The 25,377-nt window shown below is 40.2% G+C and overlaps 1 protein-coding gene and 1 long non-coding RNA gene across 8 annotated transcripts; one reads left to right on the top strand and one right to left on the bottom strand.

Annotated features, from left to right (window-relative positions):
• LOC109191794 (putative late blight resistance protein homolog R1A-4) lies at positions 1 to 24,797 on the top strand. Of its 7 annotated transcripts, XM_019342463.1 has the most exons (3): positions 1 to 178; positions 4,879 to 7,340; positions 7,410 to 7,628. In XM_019342463.1, the coding sequence occupies exons 1-3, from the start codon at positions 8 to 10 to the stop codon at positions 7,594 to 7,596; spliced, it is 2,820 nt and encodes a 939-aa protein (XP_019198008.1). In that variant the 5' UTR covers positions 1 to 7; the 3' UTR covers positions 7,597 to 7,628. The 7 variants fall into 7 exon arrangements, with proteins under 7 accessions (XP_019198008.1, XP_019198009.1, XP_019198012.1 ...); XM_019342464.1 differs by lacking the exons at positions 1 to 178; positions 7,410 to 7,628 and adding an exon at positions 24,509 to 24,797 and having other exon boundaries at positions 4,621 to 7,336; XM_019342467.1 differs by lacking the exons at positions 1 to 178; positions 7,410 to 7,628 and adding an exon at positions 24,509 to 24,797 and having other exon boundaries at positions 4,621 to 7,340.
• Positions 4,571 to 21,036, bottom strand: LOC109191797. Its single transcript, XR_002055979.1, has 4 exons — positions 20,213 to 21,036; positions 18,529 to 18,566; positions 15,782 to 15,784; positions 4,571 to 4,672 (listed from the first exon to the last, which is right to left on the bottom strand). It is a non-coding gene; the product is annotated as an uncharacterized LOC109191797 (long non-coding RNA).
• Positions 24,798 to 25,377: the final 580 nt, after the last annotated feature.

The following is a 25,377-nucleotide window of genomic DNA, read 5'->3' as shown; positions in this document are numbered from 1 at the left end:
GGATACGATGGCCTGTGTTGGTCTCATATCTCTTATCCGAACACTAGAGTTGCAGTTCTTAGAGCCACCACCATTGTTGGTTGTCGATTACCAGGATAAAATCCAGTGTCTTCGTCAAAGGCTTTCTGTTTTGGTAGCCCTTCTTGAGGAATCTGAGAAAGAGCTCAACGTTAGCCAGGCCCAGAAAGATCATGTTATTGCAAGAGCTAAAGACATAAGTTTGAGAGCTGAAGATGAGATTGAATCTGAAGTGATGGAGATCCTTTCCAATGGAGCTTCTCATCAAAGACTCCATCAAATCTTGCAACGTCTTGCAGAAGACACTGAAGGGCTTCTTATTCAGCAAAGAAACACTACAGAAATGTGGTCATATAATCCCCAATCAAACAAAGAGCACATCATACTTGTAGGAGCTTCAAAGCTGCAGCAGGATGATGCAATGGTAGGGGCTGGGCACGCCCAAGAATTGGAGAGGACGAAGGAGATGCTCTTTCAACGCTCCAATCAGGAACGACAAGTTATATCCATTGTCGGCATGGGAGGGATTGGCAAGACAACTATGGCCAAAAAAATCTATGATGATCCATCAATAAGATCTCACTTTGATGTTCTTGGTTGGGCAACCGTGTCTCAACACTATGATCTGCGGAGAATCCTCCACGACCTGTACTGTTCTGTGGTACAAATGACTGGAGAACAAACAAGCAGTGCTGACCTAGCAGACAAATTACGTCGGCGCCTGATAGGTCAAAGGTATCTACTTGTGGTGGATGACATATGGGGAAGCAAAGGATGGGATGATCTACAAGGATGCTTCCCAGATGATTCCAACGGTAGTCGAATATTGTTGACTACTAGACTCAAAGAGGTAGCAGATTACAGTGGATGTTCAGGTAAGTATGTTTGCAACTTGCCTTTCCTAAATTCAAATGAAAGTTGGGAACTTTTTTCCCAGAAGCTGGGAAGCATACAATTGCCTCCAGAAATTGAAGAAATTGGTAAGGGCATTGTGTATAATTGTGGAGGATTACCACTTGCTATTAGTGTAGCCGCAGGGCTTCTCTCCAAAACCAAAAAGTCAGTAGAAAATTGGAGGAGTATTGCGTCAGCAATGAATATTCCAATGACATCAGATCTTCATGACCAATGCTCAAACATACTCACCCTCAGTTACAACAACTTGCCTTACCATTTAAAAGCCTGTTTCTTATACTTTGGAGTCTTTCCTAAAGTTAGAAGAGAAATCCCCACAAAGGATCTTCTCAATTTATGGATTGCCGAGGGATTTGTTAGGGAAGATAGTGGTAGAAGTTTGGAAGAGGGTGCCATGGGTTACTTACAAGATCTAATTGACAGAAATCTAGTACTTATTAGCAAGTTAAGTTTCATTGGCGATATCAAGACATGTAGATTGCACGATTTATTATTTGACTTGTGCGTGAGAGAAGTAGAAAAAGAGAAGTTCGTGACTGCTTTTCATGATAGAAGTTTGACATTTGGATTCGGTGTCACGGGGCAGCGGTTGTCTTCTTATTTGTTTAGTTTTTTACTGAATAGCAAACCATTTTCTTTTATATTTGCGCTTTTATATATTTACCGAGTTTGGCGTTGGAATGTGCAAAGTGCAAACCGTTGGTTAACATTTCAAACAATGACTATTCGGCCCATATTCAGTGATGACAACTATAATTTCTACAAATCTCGTACCCTTTTATTCTTTTTTGGGGATCCTGGAGATATTGTGAGGCCTGTATCTTGGAGACAAAATGTGTCTTTCAAGATGATAAGGGTACTGGACCTAAGGACATTTTGCTTCGCTGAGACTGCAACTTTTGACATCTCGGATTTGATTCTCTTAAGGTACCTTGCTTTGAGTAGAATTAGGTATGTAAGGGTGCTGAAACATCACCACAACTTACAAACTTTAATTGTTAAGTTTCGAATGGCATGGCGTCCAGTGGAAACTGAGATTGATGAGGAGATTGGCAGTAAGTGGTTGGAAGGTCTATGGAAGTCTCAAAATTTGAGGTTTATCAAGTATCCCTATCTATTCCCAATAGATACTGATGATGTTCCAGTTCATTATATTTTGTGCACTCTTTATTGGGTGCCATATCTCCAGTGTACCAAAGAATTTGTTTTGAAAATTCCAAATGTTAAAGTGTTGGGGATTAGATGCTTTGAAAGATGTGCATTTCAAACCCAAACCTGGTGGGATAATCTTCACTACTTAACTAAGCTTGAGAAACTAAACGTCTTAGATTTCAACTCCGCACAAATCAAACTTGGAAGTATTAACTCCTTTCCACAAACCCTTAAGAAGTTGAGCATTACTGGAACACAACTCAGTTGGGAAGCTATTACAGTCATCAGTATGTTGCCAAATCTTGAATCGCTCAAACTTCTCGGAGCGTATAGGATGGGAAACAAGTGGAAAACTAGAGACGGTGGGTTCCCCAAATTGAAGTTTTTGCTCATCAATTCAGCAACATTGAGGAACTGGGAAACTGTGGGTGATCATTTTCCTGTCCTTCAACGCTTAGCATTGCATCACTGTCGCCACTTGGAAAAGATCCCCAAAGGCTTTGCAGACGTTACTACCTTGCAATTGATTGAGTTGAAAGATTGTTATCGTTCTCTTGTGGACTCAGCTAAGGACATTCAAGAAGAGCAGAGCTCATATGGAAATGATCAACTTGTTGTTCGTGACTATGACACTCCGAGTTGGTAGGGTTTGATCTTTGCTTTTATGTTATTCTCATTTCTTTTCATTGACAATATTTGCTTCTTACTCCTCACCGGAAAAAAAAATATTTGCTTCTTACTGAATATTAGGAGCTAGCACCAGTCGAATGAAGAAATTGAATGAAAATTAAAGCAGATCGAGCAATCAAGGAATTGAATTTGAAAGTGGAGGCCAGGCCAGGCTGTGATGTTTTTTCAATGTTTTCTATCTCTCTTGTTTTGTTTTGTTTTCATCTATAAAATTAAAGATATTAAACTCATATATATATATATATATCACATCATTTGTATTGAATATTTCATGGGATGTATTTTGTTTCCTACTATATTTCTCTTCAATTTTAGCTTTGATCATTTTCTACCCATCTAAATGCAGCTTTCAAAATTTTCAACCTATGTATATATATAATGCACTTTCCATTTTCCCCATTTACTTAACACATTTGCTTGCACCATTTTTTGTGTAAAAAATAATGTTAATATATTTTTTGGGTTCATTCTATTATTGTAATTAGTAAAGAAAAACTTTTGTCAAAGAAAACCCAACGCCAAAAGTATACCACGTAGAAAAGACCACTCTATTTTATCATAAGTTTTACCCATATCTAATTTTAGTGCCCCCAACCAACACTCCCACAGTGTTTCCTATTCAAATAATGACCCACCTCCGCAGCAATTAGAATATTATTAGTTATCAACTTGTTAGGGATAAAAGCACTCTGAGATTCTAAAATCACATCATCCAACAAGGGTTTCATCCTATTCGCAATCATTTTAGCCATAATTTTATAGACCACATGCATTACAAAGAGCAATAGGCCTAAGATCAAACACCAACTCAGGCTAATTCTTTTTTGGGATTAAAACAACATTACTTTCATTCAAGCCATCATGAAAGGAACCAGAATGCAAACTAAGCACAAAAGAAGAGACTTACGTTCCAACAACATCCCAAAAATGCAGATAAAAGTCCGGATTCATCCCATTAGGATCTGGGGACTTGTCTGGAAACATAGAAAAGAGAGTCGTTTTGACCTCCTCAACCTCAAAAGGCCGAAGGAGGGTCTCATTCTGCTGCTGAGAGATACAAGGCGGTATAGTACTAAAGAAGGAATCATCACAATAGGCATGCTATTAGATTTAAAGATATTCACAAAGTACTCCAGAATCACAGTATTCATATTAGCATTCCCAACTCAGTTCCCATTAGAATCTTTAATTCTAGAGAGAAGTTTTACGCTTACGGTTAGAGGCATCCCTATGAAAGAAATGATTTAATTAATAAGAAATGATGTTAAACAATCCATTGAGATGGAGGAAGTATATTTTTAACAGTACCTCACTGTTTTCATTATATTAGGTCCATTATATTATAATTACTAATTTTTTATAGTAATAAATTCAAATCAGAGAATTGGGGTTTGTAAAAAATTCCATGTCATCACCATTAACCTAGGACAACATGTAATTTATTATACGACGAATCTGGGAACTTCTGATCTGCAAATCTGCAAGTTGAGCATACTTGTACTGCGCATGCATTAATATTAATAAACCTGTCGTCGTTTGGCAAAGTTCAAATTCAAATAAGTGAATTGTATATATATTCATCAGCATATTCCAAGTTGATCACATTATTTGTACCTCCCAAAGTAATGTGCCAAATTTTAAGATTATTTAATTCTTTTAAATTCTTTAAATTATCTCACCAATTGTGCAGGATATTATTAATAAATAAGGCCGGCTTAGAGATTAGAGTAGGCAATAAAATACAATAAGAAAATATTAAAATATATTAATTGAAGTAGGTGTGGTGTGAGTACAGTTGAGATTGAAAATTATAAGTACAAATTCAGAAGTATTATATCAAAACAATTCTAGCTAAAGGTGTTGATTCTTGATGAAACAAAGCTAGAGAGAGCAAGAACTGATTAGATCGAGTGAATTGAATTGAAGGATACGATGGCCTGTGTTGGGCTCATCTCTCTTATCCGAACACTAGAGTTGCAGTTCTTAGAGCCAGGATTATTCTTGGTTGTTGATTACAAGGATGAAATCCAGTGTCTTCGTCAAAAGCTTTGTCATTTGAAAGCCCTTCTTGAGGAATCTGAGAAAAAGCTCAATGTTAGCCAGGTCGAGAAAGATGTTATTGCAAGAGTTAAAGACATAAGTTTCAGAGCAGAAGATGAGATTGAATCTGAAGTAATGGAGATCATTTCCAATGGAGCTTCTCATGAAAGACTCCACCAAATCTTGCAACGTCTTGCAGAAGACATTGAAGGGCTTATTGAGCAAAGAAACACTACCCAAATGCTGTCGTCATATAATCCCGGCCAATCAAACCAAGAGCACATCATAGCTGGAGGAGCTTCAAAGCTGCAGGATGATGCAATAATGGTAGGGCACGCCCAAGAATTGGAGAGGACGAAGGAGATGCTGCTTCAATGCTCCACTCAGGAACGACAAGTTATATCCATTGTCGGCATGGGAGGGATTGGCAAGACAACTATGGCAAAAAAAATCTATGATGATCCATCAATAAGATCTCGCTTTCATCTTCTTGGTTGGGCAACCGTCTCTCAAGACTATGATCTGCGGAGAATTCTCCAGGACCTGTGCGGTTGTGTTGCACAAATGACTGATAAAGAAATCAATGAGGTGAAAAGCACTGCTGAGCTAGCAAACAAAGTACGTCGGCGCCTGATGCGTCAAAGGTATCTTCTTGTGGTGGACGACATATGGGGCAGCAGAGGATGGGATGATCTACAAAGATGCTTCCCAGATGATTCCAACGGTAGTCGAATATTGTTGACTACTAGACTCAAAGAGGTAGCAGTTTACAGTGGATGTTCAGGTAAGTATGTTTGCAACTTGCCTTTCCTAAATTCAAATGAAAGTTGGATGCTGTTTTCCCAGAAGCTGGGAAGCATAAATTTGCCTCCAGAAATTGAAGAAATTGGTAAGCGCATTGTTAATAAATGCCGAGGATTACCACTTGCTATTACTGTAGCCGCAGGGCTTCTCTCCAAAACCAAAAGGTCAGTAGAAAATTGGCAGAGTATTGCCTCAGCAATGAATCTACCAATGACCTCAGATCTTCATGACCAATGCTCAACCATACTCACCCTCAGTTACAACAACTTGCCTTACCATTTAAAAGCTTGTTTCTTATACTTTGGAATCTTTCCTAAAGTTAGAAGAGAAATCCCCACAAAGGATCTTCTCAATTTATGGATTACCGAGGGATTTGTTATGGAAGATAGTGGTAGAAGTTTGGAAGAGGGTGCCATGAAATACTTACAAGATCTAATTGACAGAAATCTAGTGCTTATTAGCAAGCTAAGTTTCATTGGCAATATTAAGACATGTAGATTGCACGATTTGTTGTTTGACTTGTGCTTGAGAGAAGTAAAAAAAGAGAAGTTTGTGTCTGCTTTTCATCAAAGGAGTGAGAATGTTATTGAATTGGGTGACACCGAGCCGTTGTTTGAATATGCAAACCGTTGGTTAACATTTCGAACAACGTATATTCAGCCCAAATTCAGTGACAAGTATAATTTCCACAAATCTCGTACCCTTTTATTCTTTTTTGGTGTTTCTGGAGCTTCTGGGCTACCTGTATCTTGGAGACAAAATGTGTCTTTCAAGATGATAAGGGTACTGGACCTAGTGGAAATTAGCTTCGATGAGGCTCCAACCTTTGACATCTCGGATTTGATTCTCTTAAGGTACCTAGCTTTGGGTACAATTAAGTATGTAAGGGTGCTGAAACATCACCACAACTTACAAACTTTAATTGTTAAGTTTCCAAATTCATGCCGTATAGAGGAAATTGACAGTGATGAGGAGATTGGCAGTAAATGGTTGCAAGGTCTATGGAAGTCTCAAAGTTTGAGGTTTATCAAGTATCCATATCCATTCCCAATAGATACTGATGAAATTCCAGTTCAAGATACTTTACACACTCTTTACTGGGTGCCTTATCTCCGGTGCACAAAAGAATTTGTTTTGAAAATTCCAAATGTTAAAGTGTTGGGGATTAAATGCTCTGAAATACGTGCATTTCAAACCGAAACCTGGTGGGATAACCTTCACTACCTAACTAAGCTTGAGAAGCTAATAGTTGAAGATATCGAGTCTGAACAATTCGAACTTCAAAGTATTAATTCCTTTCCCCAAAGCCTTAAGGAGTTGAAAATTGTGGGAACAGAACTTGGTTGGGAAGCCATTACAATCATTAGTATGTTGCCAAATCTTGAATCGCTCAAACTTCTCCAAGCATATGAGATGGGAGAGGAGTGGGTAACTGGAGACGGTGGATTCCCCAAATTGAAGTTTTTGTACATCAGTGGGGCGAAATTGAAGAACTGGGAAACTATGAGTGATCATTTTCCTGTCCTTGAACGCTTAGCATTGCATCACTGCCACAACTTGGAAAAGATCCCCGAAGGCTTCACAGACATTACTACGTTACAATTGATTGAGTTGAAAGATTGTTTTCCTTCTCTTGTGGAGTCAGCTAAGGACATTCAAGAAGAGCAGAGCTCATATGGAAATGATCAACTTGTTGTTCGTGACTATGACACTCGGAGTTGGTAGGGTTTGATCTTTGCATTTATTTTAATCTCATTTCTTTTCACCCCCTTTTTTGACAATATTTGTTTCTTACAGAATATTAGGAGCACCAGTCCAATGAAGAATAGAATGAAAATTAAAGCAGATCGAGAAATCAAGGAATTTGAAGGTGGAGGTCAGGCTGTGATGATGTTTTTCAATGTTTTCTATCTCTCTTGTTTTCTGTTGTTTTCATCAGTAAAAGATATTAAACTCTTATCACATCATTTGTATTGAATATTTCATGGGATGTATTTTATTTCCTATTATATTTGTCTTCAATATAATTATTTTAGCTTTGATAATTTTCTACCCATCTAAATGCAGCTTTCAAAATTTTCAACCTATAATATAATAATGCACTTTCCATTTTCCCCATTTGCTTAACACATTTGCTTGCACCATTTTTTGTGTAAAAAATAATGTTAATATATTTTTTGAGTTTGATGGAAAATAATGTAATGGGTCTGGCCCAAGTAGATTAGAGAGTGCGAGCCCAAAGGGATGAGGAGAGGGGCTCGCATGCATGCCTATACATACGCTTGGACCTCGCAAACATGCATGCACGCGTGTATGCGAGGTGGTTGCATGCGTACAAGGTGGCGGCTGTGCGCACGGGTGGCGGTTGCATGCGTACAAGGTGGTGGCTGCGCGTACGGATGACGGTTGCATGCGTACATGGTGGCGGCTGCGCGTACGGATGATGGTTTCAAGCGTACAAGGTGGCGGTTGCGCGCACAAGTGGCGGTTGCATGCGTACAAGGTGGCGGTTGCGCGCACGGGTGGCGGTTGCATGCGTACAAGGTCGTGACTCCAAGTACGGATGGCGGTTGCATGCACGCTATTGGAGACTACGTACATGCATGCATGTAGGTGAAATGGCGGCTAGTGCATGCATGCTGCACACGAAAGGGCAGCTGACGGAGGGCGGTGCGTATAGGAGCAGGGATCCCGGGTGAGTGCGCAACAAAATCGGTCCCGTTCGAGAAGTTGGGGGTACGTGTGGAGAGGGGAAGACACGTGTATGGTGGGAGCTGGAGGCCAGTAGATGTCGTACACGTGGGTGGTATAAAAGGGGGGGCTGCGGTCAGTTTAGGACAAGGCAAGAAACACAAAAGACCTGGTAGCCTGGCGGTCTGAGTCTTCTCTCTCTCCTAATTGGTCCAAAGATCGATTCTGGCATTATGCATGTAATTCAGGTTTCTGTCTATCCGTTTATTTCCCTTTTCACCGTATACTTTCCTGTACTATTGTTTCTGGGCCTGCGACATTGGGCTTGTGCGCGTTTATGTGGGCCTCGCGCCCCACTGGCAATAATAGCTCTTTTATTCCGTTCTATATTTCCTATACCCGGTTTATGGTAGACCCGATTTCATTAAAACCATCATTGACACCGTCTGTGGAGACCGTTACAAAAAGCGTGCGTTCGTAGCTTTACCCATCCTCTTACATTCTATCACGCACTCAAGTCCTAGCGAGCACCCAGATGAACAGATCTCGAAGTAGACTTCCACACGGTACGCGCGGGCCTAGCGTGGGGTAGCGGATGCCGTCTCCCGGAGGGGCGCGGAATACATAAGTTCCTTTCCTAGATTTGGTACGCTTTCACATTTTCTTCTCTTTCTGGTTCTGTTTTTCATCCTCGTTATTAAGCATAATAAAGTTGTGTTGATCCTAACACGATGAATCTTTATTATCTACCCGCATGAACGCGAGCTCCGCTCCGACATGCGCATCATCACCTGGGCCTACAGGGATTGTAGCCCAGCGTACATTCTTGAAAAAAAAAAATCACACGGTGTGTGGGCTAGCATGAGGCAGCAGGCAGCCCCCACACTAGTATACCATCGTTGAAGGGGACGCGATCCCCAAGACGAGGGGTATACACACATCCACCTGGGCTTCCAGGGTATGGTACGCAGCCCAGCGCGCGCCGTACTCCCCCCCCCCCCCCCCCCTCCCAAAAAAAACAAACAAACAAACAAAAGGAGTATAGTGTGCGGTGCCAGCATGAGGCAACAAGCGGTCCACACACTAGTATGCCATAAACGATGAGCATATACATATCCACCTGGCCCTGCAGGGAAAGGTACGCAGCCCAGCGTGCAAGCCAAAAAAAAAAATGGGCTACTACGGGTGAACGTGGCACAGTCCCACAAAAACCCACACCTAATTTGCAGGCAATGACAGTAGAGGAACACAAATACAAGTATGAAAAACGAGTTGTATTATTGACCATGTAGCAAAAGCATAAAAGAAAAAAGCGAGGAGGGATCACATCAAAGCAAAAACAAAATAACAAACGCCGCGAGCGACTGAGACAAGCCCCCGGCTCACTCACGCGGTGCGGCGGATCCTTCTGCCGACCCAAAAAAACCAGCGTGTGGTGCTAGCATGAGGTAGCATGCAGCCCATCTACAGGTACACCCAGGTTAACAGGATGCGATCTCAAAGCCGAGGGCGTACACGTTTCCATTTAGGCCTGTAGCAGCCGACTTATTATCCATTCGGCTTCTTAGCGGTCAAAAGTATTTCTTTCTCGCTTCTTAGCGGTCGATGTGCACTGTCGTGCTTTTCAGCGGTCGACGTGCACTGTCGTGCTTTTCAGCGGTCGACTTATTACTACCCCGCTTCTTAGCGGTCAATGCGGTCGACGCATCCTATCCCATTTCGCAGCAATCTAGTAGTTTAAATTATGCGACTCAGCGTTCAATATGTGCCGCTCCTCAGTGGGCCGCTAGGATACCCTTCGCGGCATGGCGTCCCAGTAAGCCCACGCGAAGGGAAGGTGGCGAGTATTTCTATCTTTCTCTTGTAGGGAAGGGGGAGCTTCCAGGCCGGGAGTTGGAAGGGTCGAGGTGCGTTGAAGGTCAAGAGCATATATACTTTATTTACTGGTCAGAGACAACTAATGAAAGTGGGGCACTTGTAGGGGTGTAAACGAGCCGAGCCGAGCCCGAGCCTGGGTATGCTCATGCTCGAGCTCGAGTTTAGGTTAGAATTTGAGCTCAATTTTGATCTCGAATTTGACCTGTTTGATTTAAAATTTAAACTACTTTGTTTTATGACTTTTATCCATACATAATTATTAAACTATTTTAATTTTCCTCCCCTAATTATTATTTTTATATACTAAATATAATATAATTATATATATATATATATATATATATATATATATATATATATATATATATATATATATATATATATATATATATATATATATATATATTATACAATATATTATAAGGCTCGCGAGCGGCTCGTCGAGCCGCGAGCCTACAATACCTAAGCTCGGCTCGTGCTCGTTTAATCCACGAGCTGCTCGAGCTCGAGTCGAGCTCAATTTTGACCGAGTTCGAGCCGAGCGTTGACCGAACTGCTCACGAGCGACTCGTGAGCGGCTCGGCTCATTTACACCCCTAGGCACTTGAGATGGGGCCAGGATACCCAGGGTCAGGGCCCATTTTATAAGAAAAGTCTTGGCCCAAGTGGGGGTGGTGAATAATGGAGGTGACCGGGTAATGGGAGCTGGGTCGTACGGCGCCGTGAGAGACGAACTGATTCCACATCCTGATCTCTTTGGAGTGATCAGGAAAGCACTATTAGGCAGGGATGGTGTAGTAGGGATCATCGGTTGAGGTGGTTGTTGTAGAGGACCTCTTGCATTTGCCTCTGTCCCATGTAAAAGGAAGTCTCACCTTCGCGAACTATTCGGCTCTGACCCTCCAACGTCTCTCGCAACTAAACCTCTGCGAGAGGAGCCATAGCAACCCGACCACCCTGCGTGGTCACCCAGTATTGAAAGATCTGCACGGAAGGAGGACATGTAACTGACGAGGATCTTGAGCCTCCCGCCAATTAGCCATGGGGTCCATCATCGGCTGACCTGACATATGAGGGGATGCCAACCAAGAAGTAGGCATACATGACATGGCATGCCCATCCGCCACTCGCACAAAATCGTCAAAATCTCGCCAATCTAGAATGGCCGCCTTCATGGTAGTAGCGTGAAGGGCTTCCGGTTGTATGAGTCGCTCTTACAAAGCCTGGAATGCTTTCTCCAACCGACCATGCTCAGCCACCAATGTATCATGCGCCATGCGCAATTGCGTGTGATTCTGTTCCGATCGTGTTAAATCGGCTACCAACATCTCCCGTGCTCGTTCAGACTCGGTATACTCCTTGGTGGCCGCATCTAAATCGTTGCTGCAACCCAATAGCCTGCATAGTCACCTAAAAAAAAGGGGGTCAGGACCAGGCGATACGGGCAGTAAAGCCGGGTGGGAGCTGAGTGCATCCATGGAGCTGCTATCCATCCAAAACCGTTTGGAGGGAGTCACCATGTCATGCACACTTCGCCGAATGAATTCAATGTGGCTGGGCTTGTATGGTTGCAGAGCCCGAGCAGCGACATCGCCAAACCCCCGCGCGGCCAAGGGACCATGTGGCTCGTACTCTTCATGTCGTGAAGGGGGGTGAGGCGACGACGGCTCCTCGATCCTCACAGAAACTACGCAAGTAGCGATCAGAGTAGGTAGATCCATGTCCGCATCCATCATCGAGGAAGACCGACCACCATCCATGGTAGGATCTGGCAATGCACTGACCAGTAAATCTTCTCCATCTAGCAAGGCGGTTTGGCCGCCGACGCGGTACACACGGTACATCTGCAGGAAGAGAGACAAAGAGGCCGGTACGCTAACCTCGAGACATCTCGTAAGAAAGCAAGTAAGAAGAGAAGTTTGTGCACATTGGGGGTTAGCTGGCATGGAATGGCGTTATGGACGCAAGGGAATTTGGCTACTAGAGGGTGTAAAGGAAATTGGAGACCTGTTTGAATAGAATGGAAATGGACTGCCACCAAGAGAGGGCCCGGAAGCTCAGTCATGGTATTCGTGGCGCCCTGGATAATAATTTTTACCCCCTCACCCAACCATTCATCTAGAGACATCAACTCAACACTGGACAAACAAGATTGGATCCCGCGGGGAACGGAAGGATCCAAAATACAATAACTTGGGGAGGTCGGAGGGAACCCATCATCTACAAGATTAACAACAAGGGGTACCAACCTTTGGCTAGCGGTAGTGGCATTCAGCGTAGCATCGGTAAGTGCGGCATGAGTGGCAATTGCAGGCGTGGGTGCGCAGTCAGAGTGATCTAACAGCATTGCCTTGCGAGAACGGGGAGCAGAGACGGCGAAGGGATTTCAGCAGCTTTCGGCGGCATTGAGCAGATTGCGAGGGGCAACAGGCACGGTGGCGGTGGCGGCCGCGGTCGCGTCCTAGCGGACTGACCCGGCTGTGCCATGCGATGATGCGGCGAAAAGCGATCGAGATAACTCTTTGTAAGTGGGTGTTGCGGGGGTAGAAGTCGACAAGCGGACGGAGGCGACGCGGTCGCCGACGGTAGGGTAAACGTCATGGGTCCCCATAGTCGTGAAGGCATCGGGCGTGGAGGGAGCAATCGGGGGAGTGTTGGTCGTCGCGGCGGCACCTGTGGCGAGACCTTGATCGTGGGTGGAAGAAGAGGAGATGACAAGATACATGCTGTTGGCGGCAGTCAGCGAGGGTACAACAAAGGAAGCGGACGATAATGTTAGGGTGATCTCGAGTGCGCGGTTGACGTGGTGGGGATGCATAAGCGGCAGAGGAGACGGGGTTTTCGGGGGAGTGGTGGCGAAGAAGAAGGGAGCTATTGCGTTGGAGAGGGAATAGGAGTCGTAATTGGCCGAAAAGGAGGGAGGAAATGGATATTAAGGTCATTTAATTCCAGGGCTTATCATGGAATTTGGGCCTTGCTTAGTGGACTGGGTCTTACTTCTTTTAATCATTAACCAATGATTAATAGAAGTGGGGGACTTATGATGGAAAATAATGTAATGGGTCTGGCCCAAGTAGATTAGAGAGTGTGAGCCCAAAGGGATGAGGAGGGGGGCTCACACGCATGGGCTCGCATGCATGCCTATACGTATGCTTGGACCTCGCAAACATGCATGCACGCGTGTATGCGAGGTGGTTGCATGCGTACAAGGTGGCGGCTGTGCGCACGGGTGGCGGTTGCATGCGTACAAGGTGGTGGCTGCGCGTACGGATGACGGTTGCATGCGTACAAGGTGGCGGCTGCGCGTACGGATGACGGTTGCATGCGTACAAGGTGGCGGTTGCGCGCACGGGTGGCGGTTGCATGCGTACAAGGTGGTGGCTCCAAGTACGGATGGCTCCAAGTACGGATGGCGGTTGCATGCACGCTGTTGGAGACTACGTACATGCATGCATGTAGGTGGAATGGCGGCTAGTGCATGCATGCTGCACACGGAAGGGCAGTTGACGGAGGGCGGTGCGTATAGGAGCAGGGATCCCGGGAGAGTGCTCGACAAAATCGGTCCCGTTCGAGAAGTTGGGGGTACGTGTGGAGAGGGGAGGACACGTGTATGGTGGGAGCTGGAGGCCAGTAGATGTCGTACACGTGGGTGGTATGCGGAAGTCCTGAGAGGGTATAAAAGGGGGGGGGGGGGGGGGGCTGCGATCAGTTTAGGACAGGGCAAGAAACACAAAAGACTTGGTAGCCTGGCGGTCTAAGTCTTCTCTCTCTCTTAATTGGTCCAAAGATCGATTCTGGCATTATGCATGTAATTCAGGTTTCTGTCTATCCGTTTATTTCCCTTTTCACCGTATACTTTCCTGTACTATTGTTTCTGGGCCTGCGACATTGGGCTTGTGCGCGTTTATGTGGGCCTCGCGCCCCACTGGCAATAATAGCTCTATTATTCCATTCTATATTTCCTATACCCGATTTCATTAAACCATCAGAGTTAATTCTTTTTTTTTTTTGAGTTTTTTTTTTTAGTTAATTCTATTATTCTAAAGTGTAATTAGTAAAGAAAAATTTTTGTCAAAGTTTTTTTTGTTCTTGAGGAAATTTTTGTCAAAGTTAATCCTCCGCGGAAATATTAATTATAAGCGGACTTAGCAGCTACATGTTTGAAAATTTGAGGCAGTAATAAGTATGATATGCAAGAAATTGAAATGTGTAAATTAAAGTAAATTAAATGACACAGAATATATAGGGTTAGAAAATGGTGTAATTCTTATATGCCACTCTTCTCCTATCCATCAAGAGAAATTTCACTAGTAATTTTGTTCATCATACACATAAATCAAAAAGTGAAAACCAACTTGTGCTTTGATCGGAAAGCTAAGCCAATAAAACAAGGAAAAGAGAATGGTTAGACCCTCAATAGAAGCAGAATATATATAAATTGGGGTAAGAATATATTTAGAAATTCAAAGTTCTGGTTTACATATCAAGTATCAATGCGGTGTGGGTACATGTCTCTGGATATCCTCTGATTCTTCAATTGGTGCCTTGAACACTCCACCATTGAAGGGCCTCCGGGTTTCAAGTGGCTTGATCTTCAAAAAAGGGCTTGTATATATAGCTTGTTCTTCTTGAAGGGCCTCCGGGTTCAAATGGTTTGATCTTCAATGGAGGTTTGGATCAATAGGCATAGGCATGATCATTATGATCATTATGGAGGAGAGACTTCTACTTTCAGTATCACATTTTTATTGTGATCCTGAATAATATTTTTCTAGATGTTTACATCACTTTTCCTAGGATGTGTGAGATTACATAGAAATGAGAGCTCCTATTTATAGCTGTAGGATAGAGAGTTTTGATAAGCTCAAACTCTTTTGATATTATCTAATTAACAAATTAGATAATATCAATATTATCCAAAATATTTCAAATATATTCAAATATACTAATATTGATAAATAATCAATATTTATCAAAATTTAAGTGTACAATAGATGTCTCGGCTGAGATAACATCGTTACTTGCTCTCCTTCGAGAACTTGGTCTCAATGTACTAAAATCTTCCTGACTCTTAGCTTGTGTGATAATCTTGATGTTCATATTTGTGTGTAAATCTTTTTTTTTTAATGCCCGAATAGGGGTGTTAGCGAACAGAGCTTTCGGCAAACTACTCGTGTTCGTGTTCGGTAAGCGTTCGTTTATGTTCGTTTGTTAATGTAAACGAACATTAACAAACAAAATTTAGAGCTCGGTTAATAAACGAACAGAGCTTGAACAGTTCTAAGCTCGTTTGCTAAGAGATCGTGAACAAGCTCGTTTGTGTTTGTTTACTAATGTTCGTGAACAAGTTCGTTTATGTTCGTTTAATAATGTTCGTGAACAAGCTCGTTTGTGTTCGTTTAATAATGTTCGCGAACATGTTCACAAACATATATATTATATTATATTATATTAGTTATGTAGTTGTGTTGTTTGTTTGATTATTGTTCGTGAACGTAGATTATTTATTGTTCACGAACGAATTGTGATCATGAACATGTGCAGGTTTTTGTTTATTAAGTGTTCATGAACGTAAATAAATATGTTCGTGAACATGCTTGTTAATGAACATATTTGTGAACGTGTTTGTTAACGTTAACGAACACGTTTGTGAACGTGTTCACGAACATTAACAAACACGTTCGCGAACATGTTCGTTAACGTTAACGAACACGTTCGTGAACGTGTTCGCGAACGTTAACGAACACTAACAAACGCTTAACAAACGAACACGAACAAGATTTTCAAAAACCTTAACAAACGAACACGAACACTCCAAATTCCTTAACAAACGAACACGAACAACCTCTGTTCGTTTATGTTCGGTTCGTTAACAGCCCTATGCCCGAACGAAACATGTAGAAATAGATTACTATTTTTCTCGTGAGAAAGTAACATCAACAGAACAAGTATATTACATCTTTATAAAGGATCAACTGATAGACATCATCATCAAACCACTAACCACAACTAGATTCAATGTTCTAAAGGACAAGTTGGATCAATGTTCTCTTCAAAGAACATTAAGTTTGAGGAGGCGTATTATGACTATGTATTCTATTTACATTAGAATTCATTCTCCCTCTCACTATACATTAGGACTAATAATCTTTGTACTCTTATAAATACATCTCTTCATGTATTTTGTAAATTAGATTTATCTATATAAAATTTTCTCATAACTATTATTATTCCCATAAGATTATATTATTTATCATGAAAAAATGAGAAAAAGCATCATCGTCCTAGTGTTGAACGGTGGATCTTGCTAATTTTAAAGCTCTGCAGCAATGAGGCAATGACGTGAGATGCAAATGGATGGTGATACGTCACTACCATCAATAGTTTTTTTTTTTGGGAAAATGTCACTTTTCCCCCCTAAGTTATATACTTATAGCCATTTTCCCCCTCAATTATTTAGCTAAGCACATTAGCCTCCTCAATTATTCTAAAAGTGGTGATTTTTTCCCCTGATATATTAAATTGACATTTCTACCCTTAAAGTAAACATTTTATTTATTTTACTTCTCCAACAAATTATCACGTATACGTAGGGATGACCACGGTTCAGATCAAACTGAACCGGACACTATAGCAATTGAATTAAAAGTTTCCGGTTATGATTCAGATCCAGAACCTAATATTTGGATTTCAATTTATTAAAATTATGAATAAAAAAATTGGATCTTGAACCGTGAATCGGCGGTTCTGGATCCGGTTCGCAATTTTGAACCGTCTTTATTTTAAAATTTTATTTTTTATTTTAAATAGTCTAAATTCAACAATAAATATATTTTATTTTTTCAGTTGGGTACATGAATCGTCCGTTCCGGTTCGCGATTTTAATAAACTCTAAATATTGAGTTTCGATTCTAAATTGTAATTGGAATATTTCGGTTTGGTTGCTATAGTGTATGTTTGGTTTGAACCAAATTATTGTCATAATTTGTTGGAGAAGGAAAATAAATGAAATATTTATTTTAAATATTTATTTTAAGGGTAAATATGTCCATTTAACATTTCAGGGGGAAAAACAGCCACTTGAATAATTCAGGGGGAGAAAGTGCTATAAGTATATGACTTAGGGGGAAGAAGTACCATTTTCCTTTTTTTTTTTTTTTTTTTTTTTTTTCCACACATTTTATCATTGATCCTTGTGCTTAGTGTTGAAAATTGCAAAAAAAGTTAATTATCTAATTAGAAAATATCATCTAAAGAGGGGAAGATGGGAGGGGTGGATGGAGAGCATTAATTATATTTTAAATCCTAAAAATTATCTGTCCTACTATGTAGGGTATTATTAATAAACAAGGCCGGCAGACAATACAATAAAATAAAATAACAAAATACTAAAATACAATGGCTGAAGTAAGACTGAGACAATAGAGCAGACTACATGTAATTAATTATACGAGGAATTTGGGAACCTCTACAAGTTGCATGTGCCAAGTTGAGCATACTTGTACCGTGCATTCATTAATAATATTAATCAACCTGTTGTTGGAAAAGTTCAAATATTATTATGGAATTTGATAAATAGCAGTTAGTTGATTGGGATAGTAAATTTGACTAATTGATAACATTAGTTGATTGTAGAAAAATGTTTATTAAATTAATTGTTAGTTGATAGCTGATAACTTGTAAAATAATTTTTTCAAAAACTTAATTGAAAAAGCTATTTTAAGCAATTTTTTAAATTTTAATATTTTGGAGCAATAAATTATTACAAAAAGTTAATTAATCAAACAAGTCAAACAGTTTTTGAAAGTAATGAATTCAAATAAGGGAATTGGATATTCTTAGCGTATTCCTAGTTGATCACATTATTAGTACCTCCCAAAGTAATTTGACAAATTTTATTTAACTTTTAAATTCTATAAATTATCTCTCCAATTGTGACTTTGTGAGGATAATTAAGGCCGGCTTAGGGAGTTGACTAGGCAATAAAATATAATAAGACAATATTAAAATATATTGATTGAAGTAGGAGCGGTGTGAGTTGAGATTGAAAATTATGGGGGTTTGGTAAATTAGTTGTTAGTTGATACCTGATAATATGTAAACTGATTTTTTTCAAAAAGTTACTTTGAACAACTTTTTAAATTTTAGCATTTTGAAATAATAAATTGTTACAAAAAGTTAATTAATCAAACAATCATATTGATTGTTTAATCAAGTCAAATAGCTAATAATGGTTAAATAAGCTAAAATTAATTAATAGGCTAACTAATTTACCAAATAGAGCGTATATCCAAAAAAAAAAAAATTTGCTAAGATCAGAGAAAGCTAGAGAGCAAGAACATTAGAGTGAATTGAAGGATGGCCTGTGTTGGTCTCATCTCTCTTATCCGAACACTAGAGTTGCAGTTCTTACTTTAGGGGCCAATTTTACCTTTTTTTCTTGTCTGAGTAATTTTTGAAAGTAATAAATTCAAATAAGTGAATTGGATGTCAAGCACGTTGTGCTTAGATGTCATGTAGTAACTCTCCCATAAGAAAGATCATGACAATTGTGTCACTATTACTCAAAAAAAAAAATAAAAAATGAATTGGATATTCTTAGCATATTCCAAGTTGATCACATTATTAGTACCTTCCGGAGTAATTTGACAAATTTTAAGATTATTTAACTCTTTTAAATTCTATAAAGGGGAAATTGTAATTTATGACTCTCCATAATATATCAATAATCAATATAATTTTTGAAGATAAAATTACACTTTTGATCCTATGACTATAGGGGGCATTTTAATTTCGGTCCGTGACTTTTAAAACTAACACTTTAGTCCTTTAACTACGTTTTTTTAGCAGATTTGGTCCTCCCGGCCAAATGTTGCCGGAAAAACATAATTCCTTTAAAAAAATTTATTCATGGGGGCAAAATGGTCATTTTAAGCCATTTTTTTTAATTTAAAAAAGAGCCATTTCTTCTTCTTGATGCGCTTGCGGAAACGGAAACATGGATACCAACGGCGGCGACAATATCCAACAAATTTGCGAGTTCAACCAATGCTTGAACCGCCAACCTCCGTCGCTCCGCCACCTGAGAGTCGTACATGGATACCAACGGCGGAATAACGTAGAGCTCTGCCATGGATTTCCGCCGCTTCAAGTCCTGCTGCGCCACCATCTTAATCTCCATCATCGCCGCCTTCTTCTCTTCCCAGCTCCCGAAGTGAAGTTTCTTCATGGACTTCTGCAAAACCGCCCAACCGCCACCGCTCTATGCTTTCCTCTCTATAACTACTCCCTCCTCTCTATGCTTTCCTCTCTATGACCAATTTGTCCCCATTATTAAATAATTAAAAATGTTTTACGTTTTTCCTGCAACTTTTCCCCGGTGATTTGGCCGGGTGGACCAAATCTGCTAAAATAAGCATAGTTAAAGGACTAAATTGTTAGTTCTAAAAGTCACGGACCGAAATTAATGCACTCCCTATAGTCATAGGACCAAAAGTGTAATTTTTTCCATTCCTGAATTATTAAGTGTAAATGTTGTCCCTCAATTTTCAAAACAGCACATATAGTGCCCTCCCGTAGTACATGTATGTTGTCATTCATTTTTCAAAACGGTACATAAATTGCCCCTCCCGTACGGTACGAAAGAGACAATATATATACCGTTTTGAAGAGCAACATTTACACTATTAATAATTTAGGAGTGACATTGATAATGGGCATATTATGAAGATGCATAAATTACAATTTTCCCTTCTATACGTTATCTCTCCAATTGTGACTTTGTGAGGATAAGGCCGGCTTAGGGAGTTGACTAGCTAGGCAATAAAATAAAATAAGAAAATATTAAAATATATTGATTGAAGTAGGAGCGGTGTGAGTTTTGAGATTGAAAATTATAAGTTCAAATTCAGAAGTATTATATGCAAAACAATTCTAGCTAAAAGTGTTGATTCTTGATAACACAAATCTAGAGAGAGCAAGAAAACATTAGAGTGAATTGAAGGATGGCCTATGTTGGTCTCACCTCTCTTATCCGAACAGTAGAGTTGCAGTTCTTAGAGCCACGACCAATCTTGGTTGTTGATTACAAGGATGAAATCCAGCGTCTTCATCAAAGGCTTTCTGTTTTGGTAGCCCTTCTTGAGGAATCTGAGAAAAAGCTCAATGTTAGCCAGGCCGAGAAAGATGTTATTGCAAGAGTTAAAGACATAAGTTTCAGAGCTGAAGATGATATTGAATCTGAAGTAATGGAGATCCTTTCCAATGGAGCTTCTCATCAAAGACTCCACCAAATCTTGCGACGTCTTGCAGAACACACTGAAGGGCTTATTCAGCAAAGAAACACTACCCAAATGTGGTGGTCATATAATCCCCAATCAAAGCTGCAGCAGGATGATGCAATAATGGTAGGGCACGCCCAAGAATTTGAGAGTATAAAGGAGATTCTCCTTCAACACTCCACTCAGGAACGACAAGTTATATCCATTATTGGCATGGGAGGCATTGGCAAGACAACTATGGCCAAAAAAATCTACGATGATCCATCAATAAGAGCTCACTTTGATGTTCTTGGTTGGGCAACCGTGTCTCAACACTATGATCTGTGGAGAATTCGCTACGACTTGTGCCGTTCTGTGGTACAAATGACTGATGAAGAAATTAGTAGTGTTGACCTGCTTGCAGACAAATTACGTCGGCGCCTGATGGGTCAAAGGTATCTTCTTGTCGTGGATGACATATGGGGCAGCAAAGGATGGGATGATCTACAAAGATGCTTCCCAGATGATTCCAACGGTAGTCGCATATTGTTGACTACTAGACTCAAAGAGATAGCAGATTACAGTGGATGTTCAGGTAACTATGTTTTCAACTTGCCTTTCCTAAATTCAAATGAAAGTTGGGAACTGTTTTCCCAGAAGCTGGGAAGCATAAATTTGCCTCCAGAAATTGAAGAAATTGGTAAGCGCATTGTTAATAAATGCCGAGGATTACCACTTGCTATTACTGTAGCCGCAGGGCTTCTCTCCAAAACCAAAAGGTCAGTAGAAAATTGGCAGAGTATTGCCTCAGCAATGAATCTACCAATGACCTCAGATCTTCATGACCAATGCTCAACCATACTCACCCTCAGTTACAACAACTTGCCTTACCATTTAAAAGCTTGTTTCTTATACTTTGGAGTCTTTCCTAAAGTTAGACGAGAAATCCCCACAAAGGATCTTCTCAATTTATGGATTGCAGAGGGATTTGTTAGGGAAGATAGTGGTAGAAGTTTGGAAGAGGGTGCCATGAGTTACTTACATGATCTAATTGACAGAAATCTAGTACTTATTGGCAAGTTAAGTTTCACTGGTAATATCAAGACATGTAGATTGCACGATTTGTTATCTGACTTGTGCTTGAGAGAAATAGAAAAAGAGAAGTTCGTCACTGCTTTTCTTGAAAGAAGGTTGAAAGTTGGATTGGGTGACAACGGGCTGCCATTGTCTTTTTATATTTTTAGTTTTTTTTTACTTTTATTTTTTAGCAGTAAAAACCAAACAATTTTCTGTTACACATATGCTTTTATATATTTGCGGAGTTTTGCGTTGGAATATGCAAAGTGCAAACCGTTGGTTAACATTTCAAACAATGAGTATTGTGTCCAAATTCAGTGACAACTATAAGTTTCATAAATCTCGTACCCTTTTATTCTTTTTTGGTGATTCTGGATATTTAGGGAGGATATTTTGGATACAAAATGTGTCTTTGAAGATGATAAGGGTACTGGATCTAAGGACAATTTGCTTTGCTAAGGCTCCAACTTTTGACATCTCGGATTTGATTCTCTTAAGGTACCTAGCTTTGAGTAGAATTAGGTGTGTAAGGGTGCTGAAACATCACCGCAGTTTACAAACTTTAATTGTTAAGCTTCGAAATTCAGAGCAAATTGACAGTGATGATGAGGAGATTGGCAGTAAATGGTTGCAAGGTCTATGGAAGTCTCAAAATTTGAGGTTTATCAAGTATCCCTATCCATTCCCAATAGATACTGATGAGATTCCAGTTCATGATATTTTGCACACTCTTTATTGGGTGCCTTATCTCCAGTGCACCAAAGAATTTGTTTTGAAGATTCCAAATGTTAAAGTGTTGGGGATTAGATGCAATGAAACACGTGCATTTCAAACTGAAACCTAGTGGGATAATCTTCACTACTTAACTAAGCTTGAGAAACTAACAGTTGAAGATATCAACTCCGAACCAATCAAACTTAGAAGTGATGTTAACTTCTTTCCACAAAGCCTTAAGAAGTTGATAATTTGGAAAACACAACTCAATTGGGAAGCTATTACAGTCATCGGTATGTTGCCAAATCTTGAATCGCTCAAACTTCTCCTAGCATATAAGATGGGAGAGGAGTGGGAAACTAGAGGCGGTGGGTTCCCCAAATTGAAGTTTTTGTTCATCAGTCGGACGAAATTGAAGATCTGGGAAACTGTGAGTGAACATTTTCCTGTCCTTCAACGCTTAGCATTGCGTCACTGCAACGACTTGGAAAAGATCCCCGAAGGCTTTGCAGACATTACTACATTGCAGTTGATTGAGTTGAAATATTGTTGTTTTTCTCTTGTGGACTTAGCTAAGGACATTCAAAAAGAGCGGAGCTTATATGGAGATGATCAACTTGTTGTTCGTTCGTGACTACACTTTGTGGAGTTGGTAGGGTTTGATTTTTGCATTTATTTTGTTGAGTTTGTCTCATATATGGATTAGGAATAAGTGTTTGTCTCATACTAGAAGTAGGAGTGAAACGGGTAGATCTTGGCATGAGTCACGGCTGGTATGGATTGGGCTTGTCATGAGACATGGACCTGGTATGAGCCGCGCTTGGCAAGAGTCACGGCTGGTATGGGCGGACGCTTCAGGATGAAGCGGTTCATGAACATGCACTGGGAACGTTTGATGCTGCGTTGTGCGTGTTGCTAACTAGTGGCGATAGCTGGTTAGTGGAGCATTGGGCAAGGCACACGGGTTCAGTGTGACTTTGCAGGGGCGCTGTTGTGTGGATACCAGGAAAGGACATGGACCTGGTATGGGCCAGATGCTGGAGGTCAGTTAAACGAGACAGTAAGCATGAGTCGCGGCTGGTATAACAGGTCGACGGCTGAGGGGCGAATAGCTTGGGACAAAGCGGTTCGTGTACATGCTGGAAAACGTTTGATGCTGCGTGGTGCATATGGCTGGCTAGTTGGGATGAACATGGTTGTTCCTACCCATGTGTATATGTGAGATAAGTTTTTTTCTCCTATGGGGCATAATTGTGAAGGTGGAGATGGTGAGATAAGTCTTTTCTCCTAAGGGACATATTTGCTAAGGTGGAGATTTGTTGAGTTATCTTTTTCTCCTAAAGGACATATTTGCGAAGGTGGAGAAGTCTTTTCTCCTAAAGGGCATATATGTGAAGGTGGAGATGATGAGATAAGTCTTTTCTCCTAAAGAGCATATTCGTCAAGGTGGAGATTTGTTGAGTTATCTTTTCTCCTAAAGAACATATTCGCCAAGGTAGAGATTGTTGAGTTTGTCTCATATATGGATTAGGAATAAGTGTTTGTCTCATACTAGAAGTAAGAGTGAAACGGGTAGACCTATTGTATAGGGATTGGATGCCTATAAATATATTGGTTGTATCCCTAAGGGCGTTTGGTTGGAGGGAGGGAATTATGTGGGAAAGTAATTATAATTCTATGGGAGTTGAATTACTGGGAATAAAGTGGGAATTTAAATTCCAGTGTTTGGTTGACAGGAATAAAATTACTGGGAATTTCAATTTCTATGTTTGGTATACATGGGAATTGAAAGGGAATAAGTAGTATAAAGTCAAAAATGTCCATTATTGTTGTTAGACATTAATTTTAGGTTAAAAAAGGAAGGGGTAATTTTGACTCATCACTATCTGTTTTTCCCAGGAATTAAAATACCAGGGGGGGACATGGGATTTTAATTCCATGAAAATGGGGGAATTGCAATTCCATGGAATTGCAATTCCCTTCAACCAAACTACGGAATTTAATGGTCTTTGGAATTAGGTGGGAATTAAGTGGGAAGGGAATTTAAAATCCCTCCAACCAAACGCCCTGGGGTTGTGTCACCACTATCACTATCACTATGAATATAAGAATCGTTTCACTCCCGTGGATGTAGGCACATTGCCGAACCACGTAAATCTTGTCTTCTTTACCCTTTACTGCCATTATTTTTGTTTCTTGTTTTTGTTAATCTCAACATATTTTAATCTCATTTCTTTTCACCCCTTTTTGACAATATTTGTTTCTTACAGAATATTAGGAGCACTAGTCCAATGAAGAAATCGAAAAAATTAAAGCAGATCGAGCAATCAAGGAATTTGAAGGTGGAGGCAAGGCTGTACGTGATGTTTTTCAATGTTTTCTATCTCACTTGTTTTGTTTTGTTTTGTTTTCATCCGTAAAAGATATTAAACTCATATCACATCATTTGTATTGAATATTTCATGAATGCATTTTGTTTCCTATTATATTTGTCTTCAATTATTTTAGCTTTGATCATTTTCTACCCATTTAAATGCAGCTTTCAAAATTTTCAACCTATATGTATATAATGCACTTTCCATTTTCCCATTTACTTAACACATTTGCTTGCACCATTTTTTGTGTAAACAATAATGTTAATATATCTTTTGGGTTAATTCTATTATTATAATCACTGTTGCAAAAATCCCGCATAGTCATTGATTAATCGGCACTGGCAAGTCGCCTAGCGTATTACCATAATCGGTGGTCTAGGCGGCCGCCTAGGCGTTGATCACCTAGGCTCCTTGGTACCGACTAGGTCTCCTAGGTACCGACTAGGTAGCCTAGTCGGCCAATAAATTATTGTTCCATTCTTTTTTAAATTGGTCGTTTAATTTCACTCAAAACGACATTGTTTTGAGCGAAATAACTTTATATTGTTCAAACTCTAGATGTTTAAACTCAAAACTCTAGGTCGCCTAGGTTGCCACTCTTCTCCTATCCGTCAAGAGAAATTTCACTAGTAACTTTGTTCATCATACACATTAAAAGTGAAAACAAACTTGTGCTTTGATAAGAAAGCTAAGCCAACAAAGCAAGGAAAAGACATTGGTTAGACCCTAAATTATAGAAGCAAAATACAAAGCTGATAGATGTC

The sequence above is a fragment of the Ipomoea nil genome, unplaced genomic scaffold, assembly GCF_001879475.1.
Source record: "Ipomoea nil cultivar Tokyo-kokei standard unplaced genomic scaffold, Asagao_1.1 scaffold1720, whole genome shotgun sequence".
Classification (NCBI taxonomy): domain Eukaryota; kingdom Viridiplantae; phylum Streptophyta; class Magnoliopsida; order Solanales; family Convolvulaceae; genus Ipomoea; species Ipomoea nil.
This window is presented reverse-complemented; position numbering and strand designations above follow the sequence as displayed.